The sequence below is a fragment of the Lagenorhynchus albirostris genome, chromosome 6 (assembly GCF_949774975.1).
Source record: "Lagenorhynchus albirostris chromosome 6, mLagAlb1.1, whole genome shotgun sequence".
Lineage (NCBI taxonomy): Eukaryota > Metazoa > Chordata > Mammalia > Artiodactyla > Delphinidae > Lagenorhynchus > Lagenorhynchus albirostris.
In genome coordinates, this window is record NC_083100.1 from 72,544,280 (window position 1) to 72,567,715 (window position 23,436).

The 23,436-nt window shown below is 44.9% G+C and overlaps 1 protein-coding gene across 13 annotated transcripts in view; it reads right to left on the reverse strand.

The window, feature by feature from the left end:
• Window positions 1-8,879: 8,879 nt before the first annotated feature.
• The window catches only part of PKP4 (plakophilin 4), a 251,769-nt gene continuing 237,212 nt past the window's right edge, over window positions 8,880-23,436 (reverse strand). For 10 of the 13 annotated variants that reach the window (XM_060152843.1, XM_060152842.1, XM_060152839.1 and 7 more), the window contains 7 exons: window positions 22,263-22,413; window positions 18,749-18,944; window positions 16,399-16,483; window positions 16,158-16,275; window positions 13,476-13,604; window positions 11,684-11,757; window positions 8,880-9,887 (listed from right to left, as the gene is read on the reverse strand). In XM_060152843.1, the coding sequence (XP_060008826.1) occupies window positions 9,639-9,887; window positions 11,684-11,757; window positions 13,476-13,604; window positions 16,158-16,275; window positions 16,399-16,483; window positions 18,749-18,944; window positions 22,263-22,413 (1,002 nt within the window). In that variant the 3' untranslated portion in view covers window positions 8,880-9,638. The remainder of the gene's footprint in view (window positions 9,888-11,683; window positions 11,758-13,475; window positions 13,605-16,157; window positions 16,276-16,398; window positions 16,484-18,748; window positions 18,945-22,262; window positions 22,414-23,436) is intronic. The other 3 variants (XM_060152845.1, XM_060152844.1, XM_060152846.1) reach the window with 2 other exon arrangements.

A 23,436-nucleotide genomic window follows, 5' to 3' on the forward strand; every position in this document is an offset into this window, starting at 1 on the left:
TGAGAGGGCTATGGCTGCTGGGAGAGGTCCCGTCCCTGCTTCCCTGCTCTCCCAGCAGAGGGGCAGCTACTCATCCCATAGGTGAGAGCCTGATGTTCCTTTAGGGAAGTGGCTCTGGAGGCAGACGCTCTGCCACTGTCACTTGGGGTGAGTCTCTTCACCTCCCTAGACTGGGCTTCCTCATCTGTAAAATGGGGTCGCAGTGACCCTCTCCTCACAACCTCCCAGTGAGACAATCCAGGCAAAGGGCTTTACTCAGTGCCTGAGACACAGCATGAACATGGCGCCCCGGGGCGGGGGCACCAGGCTAGGGGGACGGCCCTCCCTGGTGTTCCGCACCCCAGCGGACTTCCCCACCCGGATGCTCTCCACTCCTGCTTCTCTAGCCTCCCTTCAGCCTCTGACTGGGGCGGGTAGGTCAGCTCAGACCTGCACCACGGACTTGACTGTCTTAAATTCTACGTGGGGATGCAAGGGGAGAGGTGGGAAATCCAGTTTCAACCTCAGGTTCGGCTGTGTTCTCCAAAAGGACGGCTGTTTTCCCAGGGTTTTGGGTGCTGCCCGGGTTAGCAAGGCGGGCTCCCGCCCTCGAAGTATGGTGTCTGTTCCCCAGCACCCAAGACAAACCCTCTTCTTATCTTTTCCCGGGGAGGGGGGTTTCTGGTTTACATGTCGAGATTCAGTTCGGTCCCTGTGTGATAAGGACGCACTCCTCTCCTCTCTTGCGGTCAGAATCAGGGAAGGGCACGCCCGGGTGTATAGTGTATGCAAACGCAGGTCAGCGTTCTCATTTGGGAAGTGGATTTAGGACCCATAGCCTGAACCAGAGTGAAAAGCAGGCTTCCATAGCTACCCGGGTGAACAGAACTCACCCAGCCAGGACTTCGCGGGCGAGGGGGGCGGTCTAGCCACCGCGCAGGCAGGCTGGACGCTCTGGCGTTCACCCGGGCCGCTGAGCGCCCTGAGCTTACCTTGGATTTTCCTAGGCGCATCAGGGGGTCCCTCCTCTGCCCTTGAAGAGGAGCGAGGTGCCCATGGTTCCCTTTTGAGACTTGGAGGACTGTGAGTCAGCCGTCCGTGTATGCCCTTTCTTCACAAAAGCTAGGGAAGCGGGTAGGGCCTTCTCAGGCTTGGAGGCCACCAGCCCCTTTCCCAGGCTGCTCTGCCGGGCCCCCTGCCCCCTCCTCCTGCCCAGGCTTCAGACGTTCCCAGCTGAGTTGCTCCTGCAGGCTGGGCTGCTGGCGGCGGGCTGACGGAGCTCGTAAGGTGCTCTCTCGGGTTTGCTTTATTCCTTGAGGTCTTTTGCAGCAGATCTGCCAAAACTCAGAGCATAGTTTGTGAACAGGCAACTTTATAGTTTTCTGTAGTTTTCAAAACATCTACTTTGACTTGAGCCGGTAAAGTATCTTCCTAGCTGTCTTTGCTAAGGCAAACGTTAAAACTGGTTTACATTCTTTGAGCCTAATTTGGCGGAGAAGCTAGTAGGAAGCTGGAGGGGAATTCCTGGCTGGGAGAGGGGTTGTCTCATGGGCTTACTTCAGCAGAAATTTAGATTATGTGAAGGCTGGAGGTGACTGCTCTTCTGCCTCATCAGGGAGACCCAGAAGGACTGATGGGGTCCTAGAATCCAACAGGTCTCTGATTGATATCACCTTGAGCTACTCATGCTCCATTTTTGAGCACAGTCTTCTCTTGCACATTGTTTTAGGACTGTTTTGAAGATTAAATGGGCTCCTGTGTGTAAAGCACTTAGCGCAGCCCTTGACACTCAATATCCTAGTAAACACTCAGCAAAGGGTTATTATTTGGAGGTTTGTTCTCACCCAAACCAGTGAGAGAAACTCTTTGTTGCTTCTTTCTGCCTTTTCCACTTGCCCTTCTCCCTGTCCTTGGGTTCAGCTGGTTTTCTCGTTAGCCCCATGCCATTCTCATTTATTTTCTCCTGCCTTTGCTTAGAATTAACCTGAAGTTAATTAACCCGAAGTTGAGTTCCTCTTACTCTATGAGGTTTACCTTGACAAGCTGACTTGATGGCCGCTGTCTGTTCTGATGGGCTCAGAGGGGGCTGCTTTTGATGCAGTGGGTAGAGGGGCCAGAGTCCCTATCCTCAACTTCTGAAGCTCTTCTGAGGACACCTATGGCTCTGCCCCTCAGAGATTAGAACCCACCACAGGGCGGGGTTTCTGACCATAGATTACTGATGGTACCTGGCTTTCTGTGGTTAACATCTAAGCTGCGAGATGGGTCAGTAAGTTGAAACTGACCTGTTGGGGAGTCTTGCTTCTAGGACAACCTGAGCTTGAGAAATTTTATCCAGCTTTATCTTTCATGTCTAGTGAGGGCTGGGTACTGGCTTCTGCCCAAGCACAGAATTAATGCAACACAGGTCTCTGGCTTGGAGCCTACATTCATAGGAACCCAAGTACTGTAATAGAAATGTAGAGCTCACCCCATAACATCATCTATATCTTGGGCAGAGACCTATAGAGCCTTACCCATACCCTCATTTTCCTTTCTAACAGAACCCCTACATGAGCAGAGGCAGCAATGAGTCCAGGTTAAACTACTCTTCCAGTGAGATATATGGGATGGAGTCTAGAAAAGCTCTTTCAAGAGGCTAACTCAGTTGGCGGTTCCACATTTCCTGCCAATTGAGTTGAGGAGTGAGGGCTTCTCTTCATTGAAGAATGAGGATGTGATGGCTGGAGTTCCAGCAGCCAGCTTGGAAGCCATGAGGATGAGGGCCATACCCAGAGATTAGGGTGGAGCCTGGGTCCCTGAGGACATTGTAGAACCACCATACTAGCACTGGTATGCCTTTCTTTGTTAATTTCTGTATGTGAGGGAGAAAAAAATCCAAGGCCTTCTATAACTCATCTTGTTGAAGCCACAACTTTGGGGGATTTTGTTATTATCAACCAAATATAATTCCTCAGTGATGATATGTCACTACCACAACCCAGTGATGTGGCCTCAGAGGATAATATTATTAATAGTTCCAGGTGGTGTTAGGCCAGCTTTTCTCTAATTAAGATGTTATATAGTGACAGGCTGGATGAGTTTCAGTATCACCGCACCTTTCCTCTGATAGCTTTTCTCCACAGAAGTGTTAATTATCAAGGAAGCAATTCAAAAGTAGGCTACAAGCAGTAAAAGTGAGAAAAGGAGCACCTAATTATTTGCAAACTGATTATTGCAAAGTGAACACACCATTATCTTTAGATCACAGTTTAGAGACAAAAAGGAGATTTCTGGTCACTGAGGCCAGCCATGATTACAGAGATGTTGGTGGATATGTAAATATTTTAATCATTCAGCTACAGAATGTGCTTTCTGGCTTGTCTTCACAAAATAGTCTGTAGAGGCCTGAAATGCATTCCTCATTGCACAACCATTTCAGTAATGGCTGCCAGATCCCCTCCTATTATGGTCATCTCCAACCTGGAGCCCATCTGGATTGAATCCTTTCCTCTAGTGCCCCAGGAAGCTGGGCACACCTGTACTCATTCTCACACCTGAGAGGAAAAGAGAGTTCCTTAGGATTGGGATGGGACAGCAACTGACTCTGCAGAACCCTGAAGAGAGACCCTGGAAGGGCATCAACCTCCCCGAAGTCATTTTATTACATTAGTACTCAGTGGATGGCAGCTCATCAAGGCATTGGAGCCAAACACATTATATCCCATCACCAGCAAATAAAGGCAAATTTCAGGGGTGTTGCCTTTGGGGAAGCAACTGAACAGTTACAGGAGCTTTCTAAAGGAAGAATTGGATATTTTCCCACTGATCTCAGAATTACACCTCTGACCCAGCAGAAGCTGTGTTTACTTTACAAGATAATGCACTGGTCAGCTCTGGAATCACTGGGGCATGAATGGAGGGTGAAATAGCCCATTGTGTCATGAAGTCTATCAAAACTTCCCCAACCTTTGGATGGGGCTTTTATAATGAAAGAGCTTGTTATAGCTCATGCAAATGATTATGACAGCACAAAATGCTTTTTGGTGATTTCAAGTTAGAATTAGGCAATAGCAATGGGTACAAATAGCCACTCAGGGGACATGCCAGCTGCTTCTAGTGAAGCTGCTGACATAAAAAACAGGGAAAAGCACTATAACAGATACAATTCAAGTCATAATTTGGTTGCTAATAATTTCCTTTTTGTGTCTGCAGCCTTGAAAGATTGTCCTGAGTAAGTGCATTCATAAAGACCGCAAGCCAAGTCAAGCCACCACACCGATGAATAACAGCAAACTTCTATCATAAGGGTGAGTAAGGCCGGAGGCAAAAGGCAGGATCTCCTGGAGCGGGGCCGAATGGACAAGCACCAGCTGAGTTTTTCTGTATGGGTGGCAGCTCATGGCCGCACATGGTCTCTGAGGTCCAGCCCCTGGATAGGTCAGAAGAGGGCAGCTCCCTATCAGAATGGAAGCTCTCTATGGAATCCCCCAACATGCTTTGCGTCCTTTGTTCTTCAACCCCCCTCGCCAGTTGCACACTAATTAAGACTGTTTGCTTCCTCTCCAGCAAGGATTTCCTTGACCTATAGCAAGATCCTCTTTGAATTCAATCCACCCTGCATTTGTAGAGTTAAAAAAAAAAATCCTATTAGCTGCTCTACCTCTGATTTCACTGACCTGTTTTTGTGCTAATACCTCTCTGGTACTTTGCTGAAAGGGCTCCCTTCCCACACTCCTTTCCCTCAGCTTGGGTAGCACCAAGGTGGGTGAGGTGTTTGTTTACACATCTCTTTGGATCATTAGATAAAAGGGGTGACACACTTCTCTCTCGGCAACATGTTTAAACATAAGCCCGAGTTTTACTTTTCAACTTACTTTCTTGTCAACACATACGTAAATCTGTCCAGTCACAGGCTCATTCAAAAGGACTCTCCCATACAGTGCTTTTCAAATATCAATTTTCTGGAATTGTTTAACTTTAGTAAGCTGTCAGCTTTTAAGCAGACTGGTGTATATAACTGCAAAGAATTTTGTGCTGAAATCTTTTGTGTGAGAACCACTGTAAGTAGATGTTTTATAAAGTTTGAAATTTATAAATTGGATTTTTCTCAACTCGGGAGACTAGGAAGAATAACTTTGATTCTAGGTTATAAAACTAAGTCTCAGACAATGTCATCACTCATTTCTTTCATGATTTTTGAAGTGTTAATTTTTTTAATTGGAATAAATTTTACATGTGATGGAATGTAAGATCTTATGTCTACATTTTGATGAGTTTTCCTAAATGTATACATCTGTGTAAGAGCCACCCCAAGCAAGATATAGAGCCTTTCCATCATCTCCTAAAGTGCTCTAGTCAATACCCCTGTAGGTATTGGTACTCAGTAGGCAACAATGGATCTGATTTCTATCAACATAGATGATTTTTGCCTCTTTTTAAAATAGAATCATTCGGTATGTATAGTCTTTTGTGTCTGGTTTCTTTTGAGCATGTTTTTGAGATTCACCCATGTTATTATGAGTATCTGTGGTTCATTCTTTTTTATTGCTGACTAGTATTCCATTATGAGTGTACCCCAATTTATTTATCTATTCTCCTATTGGAGATTTGGGCTGTTGCCAGTTTTTGGCTATTATGAATAATGCTGTTATAAGAAATTTTCAAAAATCTAAGTGAGCAGCAATGGCCAAATTTGCAAACAGTTTTTCCTTATAATCTGGTTTGATCATGGAAATAAAACCACCATCCCGTGGATTTAGATACATGTTCCTCCAAAGGTATTACTGAGACTCCAAAATGACAGGGTTGCCCAGTGGCAGATTTTAACAGGCCTGTGTTTATAGACAAGGTTCTTTTAAGGGGAGTTCTCAGCCCAACCTAAATCATCATATATGATCAGGACCCACATTTCCAGAAATGAGGTTCATGTAACACCAGTGGTGGTAGACAATGAATTTTGGTGGTACATGGATATTTGTATGTTTAATAGTTAAATGTTCATTTTTATGGTTGCCTCTTTTTTTTTTTTTTAGATAAATTCAGCCCCTCAAACGTTTTATGGTTGCCTTTTATTTATGGCAAGTGATGATAGTTTTTCCTTTATCCTTTGTGATAAATTTCCCTTCGGCAAATTTAAGACCGATGAGAAATTTTCAGGAAAATAATTCGGTTGAAAACTCAGATTGCTGAATTTTAAAAACACTGGCACTGTAGTTAAGGTAGACTGTGGTGCTAACCTTGCCTTTGCCACTCATTATGTCACCTTTAGCAAGTTACCCTCCAAGTTAGCTTCAGGATCCATAAAATGGGCTATCAGTACAGGTTCCATACATTTGCTGAGGGTTAAATGATGTCTGTGATACTAGTAGCACATCGTTAGTGCTAGATAAAGTGAACTAGTGGTATTTCACTGCAAGAATCAGCAATCACGTTGGACAACCAAACACTGGCCAGGGATTGATGACTGGAAGTGTTATGTGAGGTCATCATTTCTTTTTTTTAAATACTTACTTACTTACTTACTTACTTACTTATTTATTTATTTTCGGCTGAGTTTGGTCTTTGTCGTTGCGCGCGGGCTTTCTCTAGTTGCGGAGAGGGGCTGCTCTTCGTTGCAGTGCGTGGGCTTCTCATCGTGGTGGCTTCTCTTGTTGCGGAGCATGGGCTCTAGGCACGCAGGCTTCGGGAGTTGTGGTGTGAGGGCTCAGTAGTTGTGGTTTGTGGGCTTAGCTGCTCCACGGCATGTGGGATCTTCCCAGACCTGGGATCGAACCCATGTCCCCTGCATGGGCAGGTGGATTCTTAACCACTGCACCACCAGGGAAGTCTGAAGTCATCACTTCTGACACCCATGGAACACCCTTGGGCTTTCATAACTTTTTAAAAAGTATGCATGGGCAAAAGATATATACTCTGGCCAAGAAGAAAAACCTCACTTCTGACATTCTAAATTTAAGATCTCAGTTTTACTACTCCAAATCTTTATCACTCTCTTCCAGGCAAACTTCACACCCCAAACTCCAACCACTAAACTTTCAGGTCACAGGGCAGGAAGGTGGTGAGGGGAGGGAATGGCACGCAGGCCAAGTGGCCTCTCACCTTGACCGCACATTGCCATCAGCCAGGGAGCTTCTCAAGAACACTGATGCCTGGACCCCACCTCCTGGGGTTTCCATGGGTCAGGGTGGGACCCTCCTATCTATGAAAGCTTCCCAGGTGGTTCTGATGTGCGGTCAGGGTGCAACCTGGTCTAGCTGACCAACATCGGCTCAGTTCAGCCTTGACTCTCCAGGATTGGGTGGAAGTACGCCGATCCTGGCTGAGTGGAAGCGCAGCCCTCTTCACGAGAGCTGAATTCTGCGTTCTACTGGGTCACGTTTCTGGGCAGCAGCAGAAAGTCAACTTTGTTTTAGTAGAGTTTCATGCCTATGCCTTGGAGTGGGAGTGGGCTCAGCTCTTTGATCCATCATGCAGTTCTGTGTCTTTCAGGCTCCGTCTGCAGGTTCTTTTCTCTGGTTATAAGGGAGGAGCCTGAGAGGGCATCTGATTTTCTGCCCAGTCGTCACCCACAGGCTTCTTTCTGGTCCCATTACAAGGTCTGGCTGGAGGCCCAAGTGAGTTCTTTGTAATCTAAATTTGGGTCAGTTTTTGAAATGCTCTGTCAGATGGGGAACCTGGGTCCGCTAAGTTACCCCAAAGGCTAATGAGGTCCCTAAAAGCAACAGTCACTCTCAATTAGCTCAGGCCGGCTGCAGATTCCCTTGTATTCCTGACTCCCTGGGGGAGGGCCTTTAACCCAGATGCACAAAAATCAATCAGGTTCAGGGAAGTCAGTGATTCAAAACTCAAACGGATACCAGACATCTCCAAAGTCCTGATGCCAGTTCCTTGGGGGGAGTCTGGCAGCCTCTGCCGTCTAAAGAGGGCTGTTTCCAGGGCACGTGAGGCGGAGGCAGCTGGGCAGTCTGTGGGAACTGGCTCAAGTGTCATTTCAGAGAGCCTGCATGTCAGGAAGGCTCCCCATTGGCAGCCTTCGGGAATCTTCCTGCTTATACTTGTACTTCCATTTCACTTTGGAGCCTAACCTTGGGTCGCAGTCCACTCAGCAAGGGAAAGCACTTTTCCCTTGGGACTCTTTCTGTGCACTCACAAATATAAGCACACACGTTTTCGTCTAGGGTTTGTGTCACATACGCAGGATATACTGAGCTGAGTCAACACCTCTGGGTTTGACTTGCCATATGGGTTGTTTCCCATGTAAGATGCAGGGTGGAAACCCCAGACTTGGGAAGGCCTCAGACTTTGGGCCTCCCGGGGCTGATGCCCTTGTCGTCTCCAAGGATGGAGAAAAGCTCAGAAGTGATGCAGTTTGGCATTAAGACCCCCGCCTGCCATGCAGGTTGGGGCCTCCCCACCCTGTCTCTAAGCCAGGAATTATTCTGTCTCATGGAATCACTTAGCAAAATAATTTAGAATTTGTTTTGGTCTATTACGTTGGTGCCAACCAATAAATGCCCGACCACTGTTCTTATGTAGTTATGGAGTTCTTAAAGTGATGCCCAAAGGAGTCTGTCAATTTAGTTAGGGCCAGGCTGCCAGATGTAATTTCTCTTCGTTGAAAAGTGGTGTTAAATATACAGCAGTCTGGAAAAAAAACATGATAAAACGGTAATGGGCATTAGATTCAAAACAGAACCCAAGAAATAAAAACACTAAGATAGGTAAAGAGGAGGAAAGTTCACAGCTTCATTCTTTGGTATAGTCCATCTCACAAAGTGTATTAACTGTACAGAACTAGGAAAAGTCCAAAATAGTTCGATATATTTAAGCCGTTTCCTACATGATGCAATGAGATTCGCATTTATCAATCTGCTTTTCCGTGTCATACACAGAAAAAAAAAAAAAGAACAGGGAACAAATTTCCAAGGATGAAATTTCCACATTTATTTTTCTTTCATGTGCATAGAAAATGGCAGTGAAGTGTCCTATGAAAGAGGCAAGGGAATGGGCATGGCGCTGCTATACCAGACTGGACTTTGTGCTTCAAAGGTACACTATTCATTTTGAAAACAAAGGATGTTGTAGTTTGTTTTTAACTGCTAACGATTCCTTGGGTTTCCCGTTTGTTTTTTAAGCTGTCAGTTTCTTCAAATCTCTTTTCAAATGACACACTGCGTTACAAATGATGGCACTCAACCAATGTGGCATTTCCATATTTACACCAACAAAAGAAATTTACAAGACACAATAGCATACAATCTTGACATTTAGTAATAGCAATAAAACATGAAGGGCATCCATTTTATTATTTTTTTTTCTGTACAAACTATCAGAACATAACTTATTCACATTAAAAAAATCATCTTTAATTTGATTTGACCTACACATCCCCCATCTCATTTCACCCATTTCACAAACCTCTCATCACATCGCCCACACCTTCACCAGACTATAGAATCTACAGGTAATTAGATCTAATGCCTAAGTAGAGCTTAGAAAGTCCTCCCTCCCAAAGGTTGCCTCACTTCCCTGATAATTCCTCAAAAAAGAAAAAAAAATTCTCTTCACTCATTCCTTCCATGTCACTTTCACATTTCATCAGCAAATCAGCAAGACGGACTTCTCATCTCAATCCAAACAAGGTTAGAAAGAAAGAGTTCCTCTCCCAAGCATTGATGCTACACCCACGAGTCTGGGGACCCTGGGTACTGTTCTGATCTGTAAGAAGGTCGTTTAGTGGAATAAAAGTCTACATAATTTGTGGTCGATTTCAGTCCATACTGTGTTGAATAATCAGTAGAAGCTGGAAAGTGAACTCGGTCATCAAAATAAGGATCTTCATAGCTATGAGGAGACTGCAAATACAATCTGTATGCATCAAAGTTCTTTCTGTTGGAGTCATCTTGACTATAATACAGCTGTTGATGCTGTTGACAAAATGAAAAAGCAAATAAATCAAGGCAATTTTTGGAAGTACATGTTTAGGGAAAATTAACGTGGGCTTCCTGCTTCATATTTTTAAAGCAATTTTCAGTGTTTGTGAATTTATGGTTGAAAGTCGTTTCTGGTGCATACTGTATGTTCACTAGTGGACCGTAGGGATTTTACACTATGTTTACAGGCAGGCCGGCAGTTTGCTCAAGTCCTTTCCTATGGCCTCTAGAAGTCAGCGCCTTGGGAGAACCCAAGACACCTCCCTCCTTACTAGAGGCCGAGTTCCGTGCTCTGCTGTGGAGGAGCCTGTGACCTGGGCGTGCCCAGTGAAAGGATAGACTTGATTTTTGCTTTGACACAGGGAAACCATTAGCACATTAGTTAAAGGTTGGATTTTTGGGCTTTGGATTGTTGTGTAATTGCACAACCATCTTTTAAAACATTTACCTCAGAGATGAAGATTGAGTCCATCCCTCAGTTTTAAAAGAAACATGTAAAGATGTTTATATAAAAAAAAAAGAAGTATGTAGTTTGGTGAAGTCACGCTTTGGAAACCCTGCTGGCTGTGCTTTTAAAGGAATAAGGCAGTCTCTGGGCAGGAGAGTAGCAAAATTAGAAGAGATACGTGAGCATATGCAATTCTAAAGGAAAAGACTTCCCCAAGCTGGGGCTAATAATAACTCCATCTGTAAGGAAGCAAGGTGAAACACAGGTGGGCATCATCCACCCCTGCCCTCATTTTCTTTTGTGTTGTCTTATCTCTGACCTCACATTAATTTCTTCAAATATGTTTGGAGAAAAACTGTAATGGTTCTAATGTCTGTCTTTCCCCCGATCATGCCCAAATCCCCCTCTTAGTAAGATGTAACATATTTATCACATAGGTATCAACACCATGTTCTGGAACTAAACGCATTCTAATATTATAAGGATTTCAGAGCTAAACTTGTTTTTTAATTAGAGTTACGATTCTGAGGCTATTTCTCCTGGCTAAAGAAGATTATGAGTAACTTGAAAGGTTCTTCTTCTTCCATCTACAGAGAAAAGATGATGTGAAGGGAGGTCTAAGAGCATCCTTTTCTGCAGAGCAGGATACAGGCTTGTTTGGGAAACCCCCAGTTGCTCATGTGTTAATGGAAGGTAAGAGGAGAGATCAGATGGCCCAGGTGGACATGGCATCAGGAAGGACCAAAATGAACTTCAAGGCCCCTCACGAACGCAGAGATTGAACGTTACAATCACTAGTCCCTATTGTGATGGAGAGTGGAATTCACCCCTGCAGGGCTGGGTCCACTCCGACCTCTGAGCCTAAGAGAGATCTGGCTGTGGACTCAGGTGTTTTCAAACCACGGAGGCTTGAATGTGAGGGAGTCATGAAGATGGAGAAAGAGGTGTATGTACAAAAAAGAACAATGAGAAGAGAGAATGAAGTGTGCTTACCAACCTTTCCGCACCCACAGGATGGAAGAGATTTTAGAGATTAACAGGAAAAAAAAAAAAAAAGGAGTGGGGAAAAGAAACTGTTGGGCAAAGAATAGGAGTTAAAGACTTCTCAGCTGGTTGCCATCAGTGGCATGGTGGTACCAATTCGGATATGCAAGGACATAAGGCTATTGTGGAAGTGATTTGCTTAAACCACGGATGAGCTTCCGAGGAGCAGAGATTCCCCCGGGAAAGCTCCTCGGCCCCTGCAGGGTGGGCCCAGCTCAGGTAAGTCAACCGGCGCGGACCCCTTACTGTGTTGATCCCTGCTAATCGGCCTTCTGTAAAAATGGTATTGCAAATTCACCTGTAGCCGTCTATTTTGTTCTCTTGCTGGTGAGGAATAGGAACTGATGTAAATTGGTGAAGGTTTGCTGGAGCCTGTAAGAAAATATTTTACGAAATTAAAACTAGTGCTCATTACTCTGTCCCATTAGGTTGTGTGGACTCCCTGCTCTAGGGCTGGTGGCGTCCCCGACAGGCCCTGCCTTCCCCGGTGCCAGCACAGCCCCGGACCAGTCAGCAGCCTGGGTGCCCTGGATCAAGCCTGCTTGCTGCTTACCCAGGGTTCTTAGGGGCTAATGAATACGGCAAAGAGAGGCTGTGTGTTTCACCAAAAAGCAATGCCAATGCATAGCTCATCCAAAAAGGGTTCCTTCTCAACCTCTGGTTGAGCTCTTCCCACCTGTGAAGATTTCCCTGGCTGGCTCTGAAGAGCAGACTTGCTCCCTGAGCCAGGAACACGGCTTTTCCAGGGCTCTGAGCTAGAGAACTGGGTCAGATGAGGGGGTAGGGAAACACAGTGGAACAAGCTCCATGCCCTCAGAACAGCGTTGATTCAAAATCCCAGGTCCTGGAAGGAGCAGGCACAGGTGTGTTCTAACAGGCCAGCCACCTGGGGGCACATCCTTGTGTCCACCATATTTAAGTATGTTTCAAAACAAAAAGAACCTGGTAATCAGATAGCTGTCTTCATGAGTCCACAGTAGACTCCCAATGATGTCATTGGTTACCCTTCAAGTACTGTTAAGGCTAGCAAAGATTTTTATTTTTTTTTAATGAGGAAAATGAAACATATTTGAGGCAAATTAGTTTATTGAAGCAAGCAAAGAAGATACAGAAGGGCGTGCATGCTAAGGAGGCGATCTTTAAAATAAAGCAGGCTGCCGCAAACCTGAAGCAACAATGCACTTCAGTTGGTATGTGCATTTCCTCTGCAAAGAGCTTGGTGTTTGAAATGTAGCATCTGCAATTTTCTGAGCTATTAATTGCCATAGTAACAGTAGTTGATTAGTAAACAGTCCTGTGAAATCACAATCTTAAAGACAACAGCACAACTGAGACTGCTCCCCCAGCAGTTGTTAAATTGCCACCAGTTTTTATTTCTTTCTTTTTAAGAAACAGTTTTTTTTTGTTGTTGTTGAGAAAGGAGGGTTTCCCCCCCTTTTTTGGTAGCTCACACTGCTTCATTTGAAACCTGTAGAGTACTAATTTGCAACATAGTTGAGAATGGAGACAATAGGAAACCTTGGTAACCCTTCAGGTTGGCCTTCTTTAAGTAAATTATATGCAGGGCTTTCTGAATAGGACATAAAAATATTAATACTGGGCAACATCATTTTTGTTATTCTTAAAAAATAATCACTCTGAGGAGAATCCCGTTATATATTTTGTTATTCATTCAAACTCTTCTCCACAAAAATGTAAACGGAATTAATCTCCATCCGCAGGTTTGAATTTATGAGTCAGTCCAGGAGATGTGGGCCTGCCAAGTGTCACAGAGCTCAGGGTTCTGGAACACACAGGGGAGTGGGGAGGGGGGCAGGACAAAGGGCCTGCGCTGCAGGGGAGTCGGAAATGCTTTCTCGGTTGGATACAGTGCTCATTTTATGTGCGGTCACCAGACCACTACCCTCACTTGTTTTTACTTAAAACAAGTGGAAAAGGCCCTGAAGCAGGAGATGCAGAGACTGGACCATGGTTTGCTGCTGGGGGACCATCTCATTGCAGGCAGAGGTTACCTCCCAGGCCACCGGCCAAGTGCCTGGGGACACGCGGCTTTTCGAGATACTCTATCACACACCCGACTGGCGTCTTACCAGGGTACAGGCCTCTATGTGTGGCATCCCCTTGGCTACCGTAATACTGCATAGGTGGCTGGGTCCTATCGTATTCAGAGCGAGGGTCTCTGATTCCTAACAGTGCTGGTGAGGAAGAGGTACTGCCAACTGAAGGGAGAGGCAAGAGGAGGAGGGAGAGAGAGAGAAGAAAGAGAAATCAGGCTGTCAGTGTCTCTAGAAAGTCCCCTCTGGAAAAACAAAGGTCAGTAATTAGAAGTGCACGTGGCTGGCACTAAAGTCAGCTCTTAGAGGTGCTGTGAGTCGTAGGGCAGCCAGCCCTGGGTCTCTGGAGGTGACCTGCAGGCCGGCCACTGTGAGGATCAGCACTGTCAACCCCCAAGCTTGCTAGAGAGCCACAGCACGTGGTTGCAGGGACCATGCGGCTTCCCCACTGACACGGTGGGTCTCAACCACCTGCTCGGGCTTTCGAAACCGAGTGATGGTAACTTCCCAGTCATGCAAGAGTTCCATTTGCTGCTTTATGATCTCAGTTCACTTACTCGTAACACACCCATCTATTATCCGTTATGTATAGCTCTTCAGTAAGTAGATGTTTTACGGCATGTTTTGATTTCTGATGATTTCAGAAATATCTGCATCTCTAAATGTGTCTGAATAAGAGTGCCCAGCCCATAAAATTTATAATTCTTTTTATGGTGATCAGCTGTCAGGGAAATTTATAAACTCCGTAAGCCCTGCTCATCAAGCTCATGGTGCTGAGAAGCCCAGGCCTCACCAAGGCCCAGCTTTTTTATCCCAGCTGGAGCCAAACATTTCATAACAACGTGTCTACCCATGGGTGTCCTGCTGGGACATTTTTGCACAGAAGGAAAACATCTTCTTTTTCTCATTAAAAAAAAACATCTTGCTTGCAATGAAGTATCTTGTAATTAAGAGTGGTCACTGATTCACTGGATCCACTTCAAAGCGGCAGGCCCCAGGCCCTGCTACCAGTGGTTTTGTGTGCACGGATGCTTTCAGAGGAAGACTGACATCAAAATATTTTCCCTAGAAAGTCACTTCACTGACACACAGTGAGCATGCATGGGCAGTGTCTATGTGCTTCTCATCCTGCCTACTTTCTACAAGGTAGGAGGACAGAGGCCATCGCCACCCGCCTCCCGTAATTACATCAGCAAGATATGAGATGTGCCCGTAAGCAGATGCCGTGCTAGTGCTGAGGGATGGATGATCAGTCCTCAGAATAAACGGAGAAACAAGTGTGAATCAGATCCTACCTTCAAATGGAATCCAGAGAGGGACCTAGGAACTTGGACGGGGCCTGTCAGCACTGTCCAGTGTGTATATTTAAGAGGTCCTCAAAACGAGTTCATTGCTTAGTGACTATGTCCTGATTTGTCTGAAATTATTCTTTTGCCTGTACACATGCCTTTCGTTAAACAGCAAACTCTCTTGCTTCTCCGGGCACCCCTCTTCCTGAGTCTCTAAAGAATCCTGAGCATTTTTATAAAGCAAGACAGCCTCAGGCTACACCTGGGAACCCAGCAAGATGTACCAAAAACCAAGCAGAGGTCTCTTTCAAGAAAACAACTCATAATTTAAAAACTAAGACATAAATATACACCATATGCAGTAGGCAGAGATAATTTTTAAAAATTCCTGGTACAAGCGGAGACGTCCAATTATGTGACAAGAACCACCAGTCATATATTAGTCTTTTTGGTCACATTTGTCCACATGAGAAATAAGACTGCCAGCAGGAGCACAGTTGAATACAACAGGTAATATTTATATGTCAGAATGGGAGATTTAAAGCCGAATAGAAAAAGATATTTATTACTTTTCCTGTTTCATTTAGTTAAGAATTAAATTTACAGGACTGAATCGACTTGGTAGTAATATTCTGTTCTTACATGCAAAAAAAAACCCCCCAAAAAACAACCCCCCCCCGACAAAACCCAGTCTGAGCCTCAATACATTCTTTCTACCAAATTAAACACCACCAATAGGTAGGTAGTGTGGTTGTCAAGATTCCCAACTTACAAATCACAGGGAATTCCTGTAAAGCCACCTGCAGGGCCTGCTCCCATTAGCCATGGATGCTGGGGGTCTGGAAGGCAGCCAGGGGATGAAGCTTTAACTGCTGAGGAGTAAGGCGCAGGTGGAGATCACGGCTCTCCCAGGCTATGGGTCTAAAGCCCGCGTCTAAGGGATTCTTTCTAAGAGTTTTCACCAAGAAAACGAAAAAAATCACTTTGAAGAGATTTCAGATTTAGGGCCTGCAGGCAGGCAAGGGCAGCCATTTTCAGGCACAACCTAGTGGTTCTCAAAGTGTGTTCGTCCACTCTCCTGTATCCGCATCACTGGGCCAGCTTATTAAGTGCAGGTTCCCAGGCCCCTTTGCAAACCTAGTGAAGCAGAATCTTAGGGGGAACAGATACTATTGAGGACCCCGGGATACTTTTATGCGCCATAGTTGGTGTAAACTTACATAAACTTTTAAAGCAGAAGGAGGAGAGTGGGTCTGCTGTATACAATACCATGTAATTCCCAAAGGAGGCTTTCAGCCTGAAGAGCAAACTCTCCTTTCCTCAGTGTTTGGAGGTGACAGGCTTAATCAGTGTACGTTCGATCTCTGAATGGGAAACAATGTTCTGTCACACAAATGCTCTCACCAAGAAGGGGAGTTTACCCACTGACCTGACTGAATGACAGGTGACATCTGTTGGTTGGTGGTAGACAACGAAGGATGTGATTTGAATCGGTCTCGCTCTAATGTTGACACAGGTGTAATAAAATGGTTCTGATTCCACCCATCCTGTGGAGTTAAAAGAGGAAAAGAAACCTCTCAAAGTGGATAATGACATTTCATTACAATAAATGATTACGAGCGTGTGCTCTCATGAATGCTAATTATGCCAGAGCTATTCTTGTAAGTTACCTTTTTATAGATGCTCCGGAGGTCCCGATATTGCCATAATGTATTCAAGACCTGGGCTGCTGCCTTCACCACTTTCAGAGATGATCTAGGGAGAGAGTGGGGATGTTAATGAACATGGGCGGCTCCACTTGAAGAGACTCTGGCAGCAAAGCAATGGCCAAGAGGCCATCACTCCAAGGACCAGGGGGCAAGGAGGCTGCTGCTAGAAACCACCACCAAGGAATCAGGTGTACCTGGGAGTCAGTCAAGTTCAGGGCTGGCCAGAGGTGGCAAGGACCAAAGAGAGGCTCACAGGCACTTGGCTCTGTGGTCAGAAGCTGTGGTCGGGATGAGCCCACGACTTCTGACCATGATCACACATCTCAAGTGTCTGAGGACCCGCCCAAGTTAACTTAAGTTACCCCCCACCCCCATTATTAGGCCTTCATATAAAACATGTTCACTGCCTTCTTGTCATTTGTGCCTCTTTGTAAACAGATGTGTCTGTGTGCTCTAGTGTTTGACTTGGAAAATAAGGTCAGGTATTACCTCCCCTCTCCCTGAGGCCTCCCCGACCAGTGTGTCTGAAATTGTGACAACCCCTCCTCGCCCTGGCAAGCCCAATCACTGTCCCCGATTTTATTATCTGCCTTTCACTCAGCACCATCCACAGGCGCTGCTCATTCCACTGGTACCTTGTCTGTTCCACCCATGGAATGTAAGCTACCTGCGGGCAGGTGTGAACTGCTCACTGCTATAGCACGTGGCAGGTGGGCAAGAGATAGAAGCTTGGTGAGTGAATCAAAAGGAAAATAAGTGTACGTTCAGAAGACAGCTTGATTTGATCCAGGTTTTCTGAATCTCTTGTATTGGAAAAAAAAATTAGACTTTTTTTTTCAATATACAAAGATTTTGGCACTGGTTCAGCATTTCTCCAGCCTGTTTTTAATGCCTTTCACGAATGAAGCCTATCTCACAAAATTTTGGGAGCACTAAATGTGATTTCGGTTACTCTTACAGGAGAGGGGAAGGGAGCTGGAGGGGGAGTTAGTGGAACAGGGCCTTAGCTTTATCTGTAATGTTTCGTTTCCTTTGAAATAAAAATGAGTGTGTTTGCACTTATTACTAATGAGATAAAAAAAGATACCTAACAGAAAAGGACTGAAAGGAAATATGAATAATGTTGGTAGCTGTGGTTTCTGCGGGGTGAGAATATGATTTGCTACATTATTCTTCAAAAGTATACACAAGGGCTTCGCTGGTGGCGCAGTGGTTGAGAGTCCGCCTGCCGATGCAGGGGACACGGGTTCGTGCCCCGGTCCGGGAAGATCCCACATGCCACGGAGTGGCTGGGCCCGTGAGCCATGGCCGCTGAGCCTGCGCGTCCGGAGCCTGTGCTCCACAACGGGAGAGGCCATAACAGTGAGAGGCCCGCGTACCGCAAAAAAAAAAAAAAAAGTACACATAGTGTGAGTTCTAGTACTGACACTCAGCCAATTAATAAATGTTTACTACTATGGGCCAGTCTTTGTTCTAGATACCGAGGATGCAGCAGTGAATGAAAAGACAAGGCACCCGCTCCGGGGGGGCTGTCAGATGCCAGAGGGGTCGTAAATAACCCGGGGGAAGCCACTGCCGTGTGCAGGAGGAGAGTGGGGGGACGGGTGGGCCATTTTACGACTGATCGGGAGGCTACTGTCCTGTTGTATGGGACAAGCAGCCCTACACTTCCAGCTTCCTTGAAGGATTCTCTGATCTGATACTAAGGCAAATTCACAGTCACTGCTATAGCTCCGTGACAAGAAACCTTCCATTTTTGCCACCAATTCTCTAATCCCTACTTCTGCTGCTTCATCACTTGGGTGTCACCCACAAGAGAGGTATGATCCAAGCCCAGGGCACATCCTGAGGCCACACAACAGGCTCTGGCTCTGCTGCACGTGGTGATTTTAGGTGAAATATTATTTAGGTGAAATAATCCCAGAACTGAGGATTTAAGAAGATGTTCTTGCAGAACAGGCCCTGGAGCCTGGAGCAGAGCCAAAGGTCCAAGGGAGATGGGGCCCCAGGTTTTCCTCCTCATGAAACGTCTGATTCTTCCAGGAGTCAAAACGGCCAAATGTGGCTTTAGGGACAGGAATGACGGTAGGGGTGAGGGATGCTCTAAGAAAATAAAGAGCAGAAAAGGGGCCACATGACCACAGATACCTCTCCCAGCAAAAAACAGGTTTTAACTGCTGGAAACCGCTTAGCTTATTGGCACGTGAGAAGTGCACAAATAAATCCTTCCCAATAAGCAGTGTATCCTCGACCAAGGCCCTTGTCACAGGAATGAGGGCCTGGCGCTGGCATCTCCTTGCAGCAGACTTGCCTGTCTCCTCTGCCCTTGGTTATGTTCACCAGCTTTTCTATGCCCCCCGAGTCAGCCAGGGCCTTGGCATTCTCCATGTTCTTGCTGGTGACCTCGTGCAGGGCGCAGCAGATGGCTGCCACGGTCTCATCCGACAGCACGCTGGGGCTGGTACCACCCGGAAGCCTGTTGACCAGGTCTCGCATGGCGTATTTACCTGCCCGAGGCAAAAGAGAGCTCATTCCACTTTTGGAAGGGACCTGGTTTTTGTTATTGTTGTCATTGAAAGGTTGTGACTCTGCAGTCTCTTGAAAACAAAACCTCAAAAGAGACAATAACTGGAAAGAAAAAATCCACGGTAAAGAAGAAATAACAAACATTTTAACTGTACGGGGCAGGTTAACATCTATGGCCATGCCGCTCGAGGAAATGATTGGTTTATAAAACCTTACTGCAAATTGCTGAAAGAAAATGTAAATCAGGGTATAAAACTGGGTATAACAAACAAGTTGCTTTAGTTCCACTATTTTCATTAACAGCAAGGATAAAGGAATTATGACAGTAAATTTTACTCTCCATTCAGTTCCTATGCGTCATATAGGAAATACAACTTCCTCTTAAAGCCTTTAAAAACTTTTCTTTGAAGAAATTTTAAGCTGGACCAAGTAAGGCTGCCAAACAATTCATGAAATCTTTCTAGATCTCAACATGTGAACTGGGTACAGTTACACCTTTTTTTTTTCCAAAATTTTTGAATTTTATCTTATTTTTTTATACAGCAGGTTCTTATTAATTATCTATTTTATACATATTGGTATATATATCTATATGTCAATCCCAATCTCCCAATTCATCCCACATTTTTATCAAGTTGAGGGTTTATATCAGTTGGTCTGACATCAGTAACAACATGCTCGTTTCTTTTGAAGAAGACAGAAGTATAATTCTGGTATGAAGATTAAGGGCACGTTACGTCCCAGAAGTAGTGCAATAATAAAGTTCCCGACAGGACCAGGCTGGGGTGTCCCTTCGCTACTGAGGCATTTCCGTACAGATCCTCAATTCCCCTTACTCTTCTCCAAAAAGAGATTATCTCAAGCTTTTTCCATTTCAATTACTGACTGACAACTGGAATAACTGTACTGCAGACAAAAGAAATTAACTAAAGTTCAAGTAAATATTTTCTTAGCTTTTCTCCCTATGCTAATAACTGAGTGGATGCTAAATGGGGTTTTTATTGAAGACCTATTTATATACAATGGCAAGCAGAAGAAGACAGGGCCTGAGTACACGCCGCATAATTTACAGCACGTCAAAGTGAAGACGCGGGCGTAACTCACAGAGAACATTGTTAGGAAGAGTGGAAAAGCAGTGATGACACTGTAAGCCAGAAGATAAATGTGGTTTTTAAGAACAGATGATAAGTTAGCACTGGTGATTCTGAATACTCACGAATGACCAAAAGGTCCACGACATGTAATTCGTCACTTTGCTACGGCACAATTTTAAACTGCACTCTGGAGGCTTGGGAGAAGGCCAGTCACTCGGTCTGTGAGTGACCCTAGTGGTCCCTTCAGAGCCTGCAGCCCAGACAGCTGGCTTGGTCAGACTCAGTTGAGTATGCAGCAACTTTTGTGAACTGACAAAACTTTGTTTCCTCGTAAAAAACGGCTCTGGAGAGGAAGTCCATGGCTAGCGCTGGTGACGGATGTGAGGAGAGAGTGAAGAGGTCAGAGAAGGGCATGCTTCTTAGCAACAGAAGTGCTGGGTAAATCAGAGTCCAATACTGATTATGGGAGGGGCTCAGACCACACAGGAAGGCAGGGATCTTCATGGGGAAACAAGAAAAAGTGACTCCTGAGACAGCTCAAGAGTACTCCAGCTGGGTAAAATAATGCTCATCAGCGGAGAGAGAAAACACGTGTGAACGTTTAAAAGGGGGTGAGGACATTCACAGAAAACACAGGGACGCACCGAGAGAAGGCGACGCCCCTGAATGTACATTCGTTCTTCCCCAAGGTCTTAGCACTCATGGAACTGGCTGTGCACCCTCTGCTCTCCCATCTCTCTCCTCCCATTTGTGGAATTACAGGACACAAGGTGTGTGTGGCCAACACTGTTTTTTAGCATTAAGAACTCCCAAACTATACGGGCTTCTTATAAGAAATTCAAATAATATAGATGTAACAAATAACTTAAAAAATATCTTTTTAGGGACCTAAAGGATTTCTCTCAAGGAAATGTGGGATCTTGGAGCTATAACACATCTACTGGAACCAGGCATGAGCTGGCTATGAACAGGGCATGGAAGAGCCTCCTTTCCTCTCCGGGGGGTACAATTTGGCCCAAAGAGACAAGTGTTTTAAGAGCAGGTTAATCCAGGCAATAATTTAAAATAGCACATCTACCAGGCACTGTGTGAGGGGCTGTGGTGACTCCTCGTAGATACTCTCTGAGGTAAACATTGTTGTCCTTGTTCCTTTTCTCTCTCCACCTTTGTCTTGCTCTATCATGGCAGGTGTATTTTAATATGAGTTCAATATATATTCACTAATCCACATAAGATCTTGTCAAATTTTCCCTCCTTCTCCCCGACCTGTCATCGGCTGTAGGACTGGCGTGGAGCTGAGGGGTTTACAAGGGGCATTTTCACAGCAAGCCCACGGTGACGAGTGCAGGCATGGGCAGCTCCCTTTCAGAGATGGGAACCAAGGGAGAGTTTTCAGTTCAGATGAAGGAATGAAGCCCACATGGGCTCCATACAGGACACTCCAGGTTATACCGCCAGTGAGCAGCACATCCAGGGTTTAACCTGAGGTCCACTGGAGGGTCTCTGATCTTTTCTTTTCCCCACACCCTGCTTGGGATGTGGCCATGCTCTGGAGGCAAGCAAGCTAAGCTGCCGTGGGTGCACAACTTTGAAGAGGCACTCATTCTCAAGTTCATGCAAGCGCCAACCCGACGTCTGGATGGACCCAAGGGTGAACGCCTCCTAAAGTTGTGCACCCTGTGTGCCTCGCTTGCCTTATCCTCATCCTGACCCTGCCCTGGGGTCAGGCCTCGGAACAGTGCCTCTGTTTTAAGGCGAACACTTACACAGATGTGAGAGGGAAAAGCTATAAAACATTCATGTGATTTCTTTTTCTTAATTTAGAACACGGTAGTGTTGGAGAATTAGGAGATACGTCTCAAAAATCAGAAAAGGGAGAATTAAACCTTTTTGGTTGTTCAAGAAATGACTCTCTGGGGAAATAGATACACCAAATCTACCAAGCAGTTTTATGATGTATGACTGAAATTGCTAGCTCTTCTGAAAATTTACCTTCCTGATCCAGTGTTTAATGAATGAGGCTGCCTCTTGCTGAAAAGGAATGGTTAGAAAGGACAGACACACGGGCACCAAACATGCCAAGACACCGGGGACTAGGACTGAGTTGCTAATCATTTTAAATGTCATATTTTTATAAATCAAAAGAAGAGTTTTATAAACGCTGTTGTTTCTCTCTTTATAGCTCACCTGGTCACCAGAACATACCTATGAGCTCCTTGTTGCGGACATCTAGGGCCATATTCCTCAAGGCAGTCGCCACAGAAGAAACAACTCTATCATTATCCATTCTCAGAAGTTCTACAAGGATGGGGAGCCCTTTTTCTTTGCGGACAGCTGCTCGGATGTACGCTGCAAACTAGGAAATAAAACAAGGTAATAAGTAATATAAAACAGAGTTCAACTCTCAGATGTTACTGTTGCCTAAAAAAAGATGTTTCCAAAAGATAAACTAATAGATTAAATGTTTTCTTTCCAACGGGAGATTACATCTGTGATGCCAGTCAGGAGAAAACCAGTTTGGGAGAAAGGTAAGCTAGGATGACTGATTTAAAAAGAAATCCCAAAGCCTGAAAAGCTCAAGCCACCATCTGGCAGATATTTTTGGGTAGAAAAGAGAAGGCAGTGATTATTTTCTACTTCAGCTACATAAACATGATTAAGGACGGATGGCGTGTCTTCTCTGCAGTTGGCCCCAGGCCAGGTCCAGAGGCTATAAATAGGATGGCAGAGAGGGTAACTGGTCAGTGCACATTAAAGGAGAACCTGTTTCCATCAAGTCATTTCTCCCCTGTATTCTCTGCAACAATATTTACAGTTTAGTAACCTTTCAGGGAAATTGCTTGGAAAAAAATCCCTTGCCTCAGAAGAAGAGGAATTCTCCAGGAACACTGAGCATTGTGTTAATACACACTGGTGAAAAAGTAAGTATATTTGTGTGCAAAATGCTTTACCATTCAAGATTAGTTAGCTGCTGCTGCTATTTTTTTTTAATCCACAGTCAAGAACTTCTTTTGTGATTAAGAGGCAAGTGTGTAAGGTGAGTCAGTTTGGGCACCGTATGAATTGGGAACGAACACTAAATCATCGAGAAAACAAACAAAAAAAGTAACATTTGAAAATGGGTCTTTAATCTTGTTTTGAGTTTTCACTGACATTTTTCCCAATGCAAATTGTCTTTCAAAATTTAGGATAATTGAAAAATGTTGCTCATAAAACATCTAATACTTTCCTGCTGTGGTCAAGACACGAGGACACAGATCTTCCAGCCATTTGTATTATTTTGAACATGAAAATATGTGACTGACTACTCAGTCTCCTTAATACCAACAGAATAGATTATTCTAATAACACAAATAAAAGGAAAAGATGCATTTCAAAG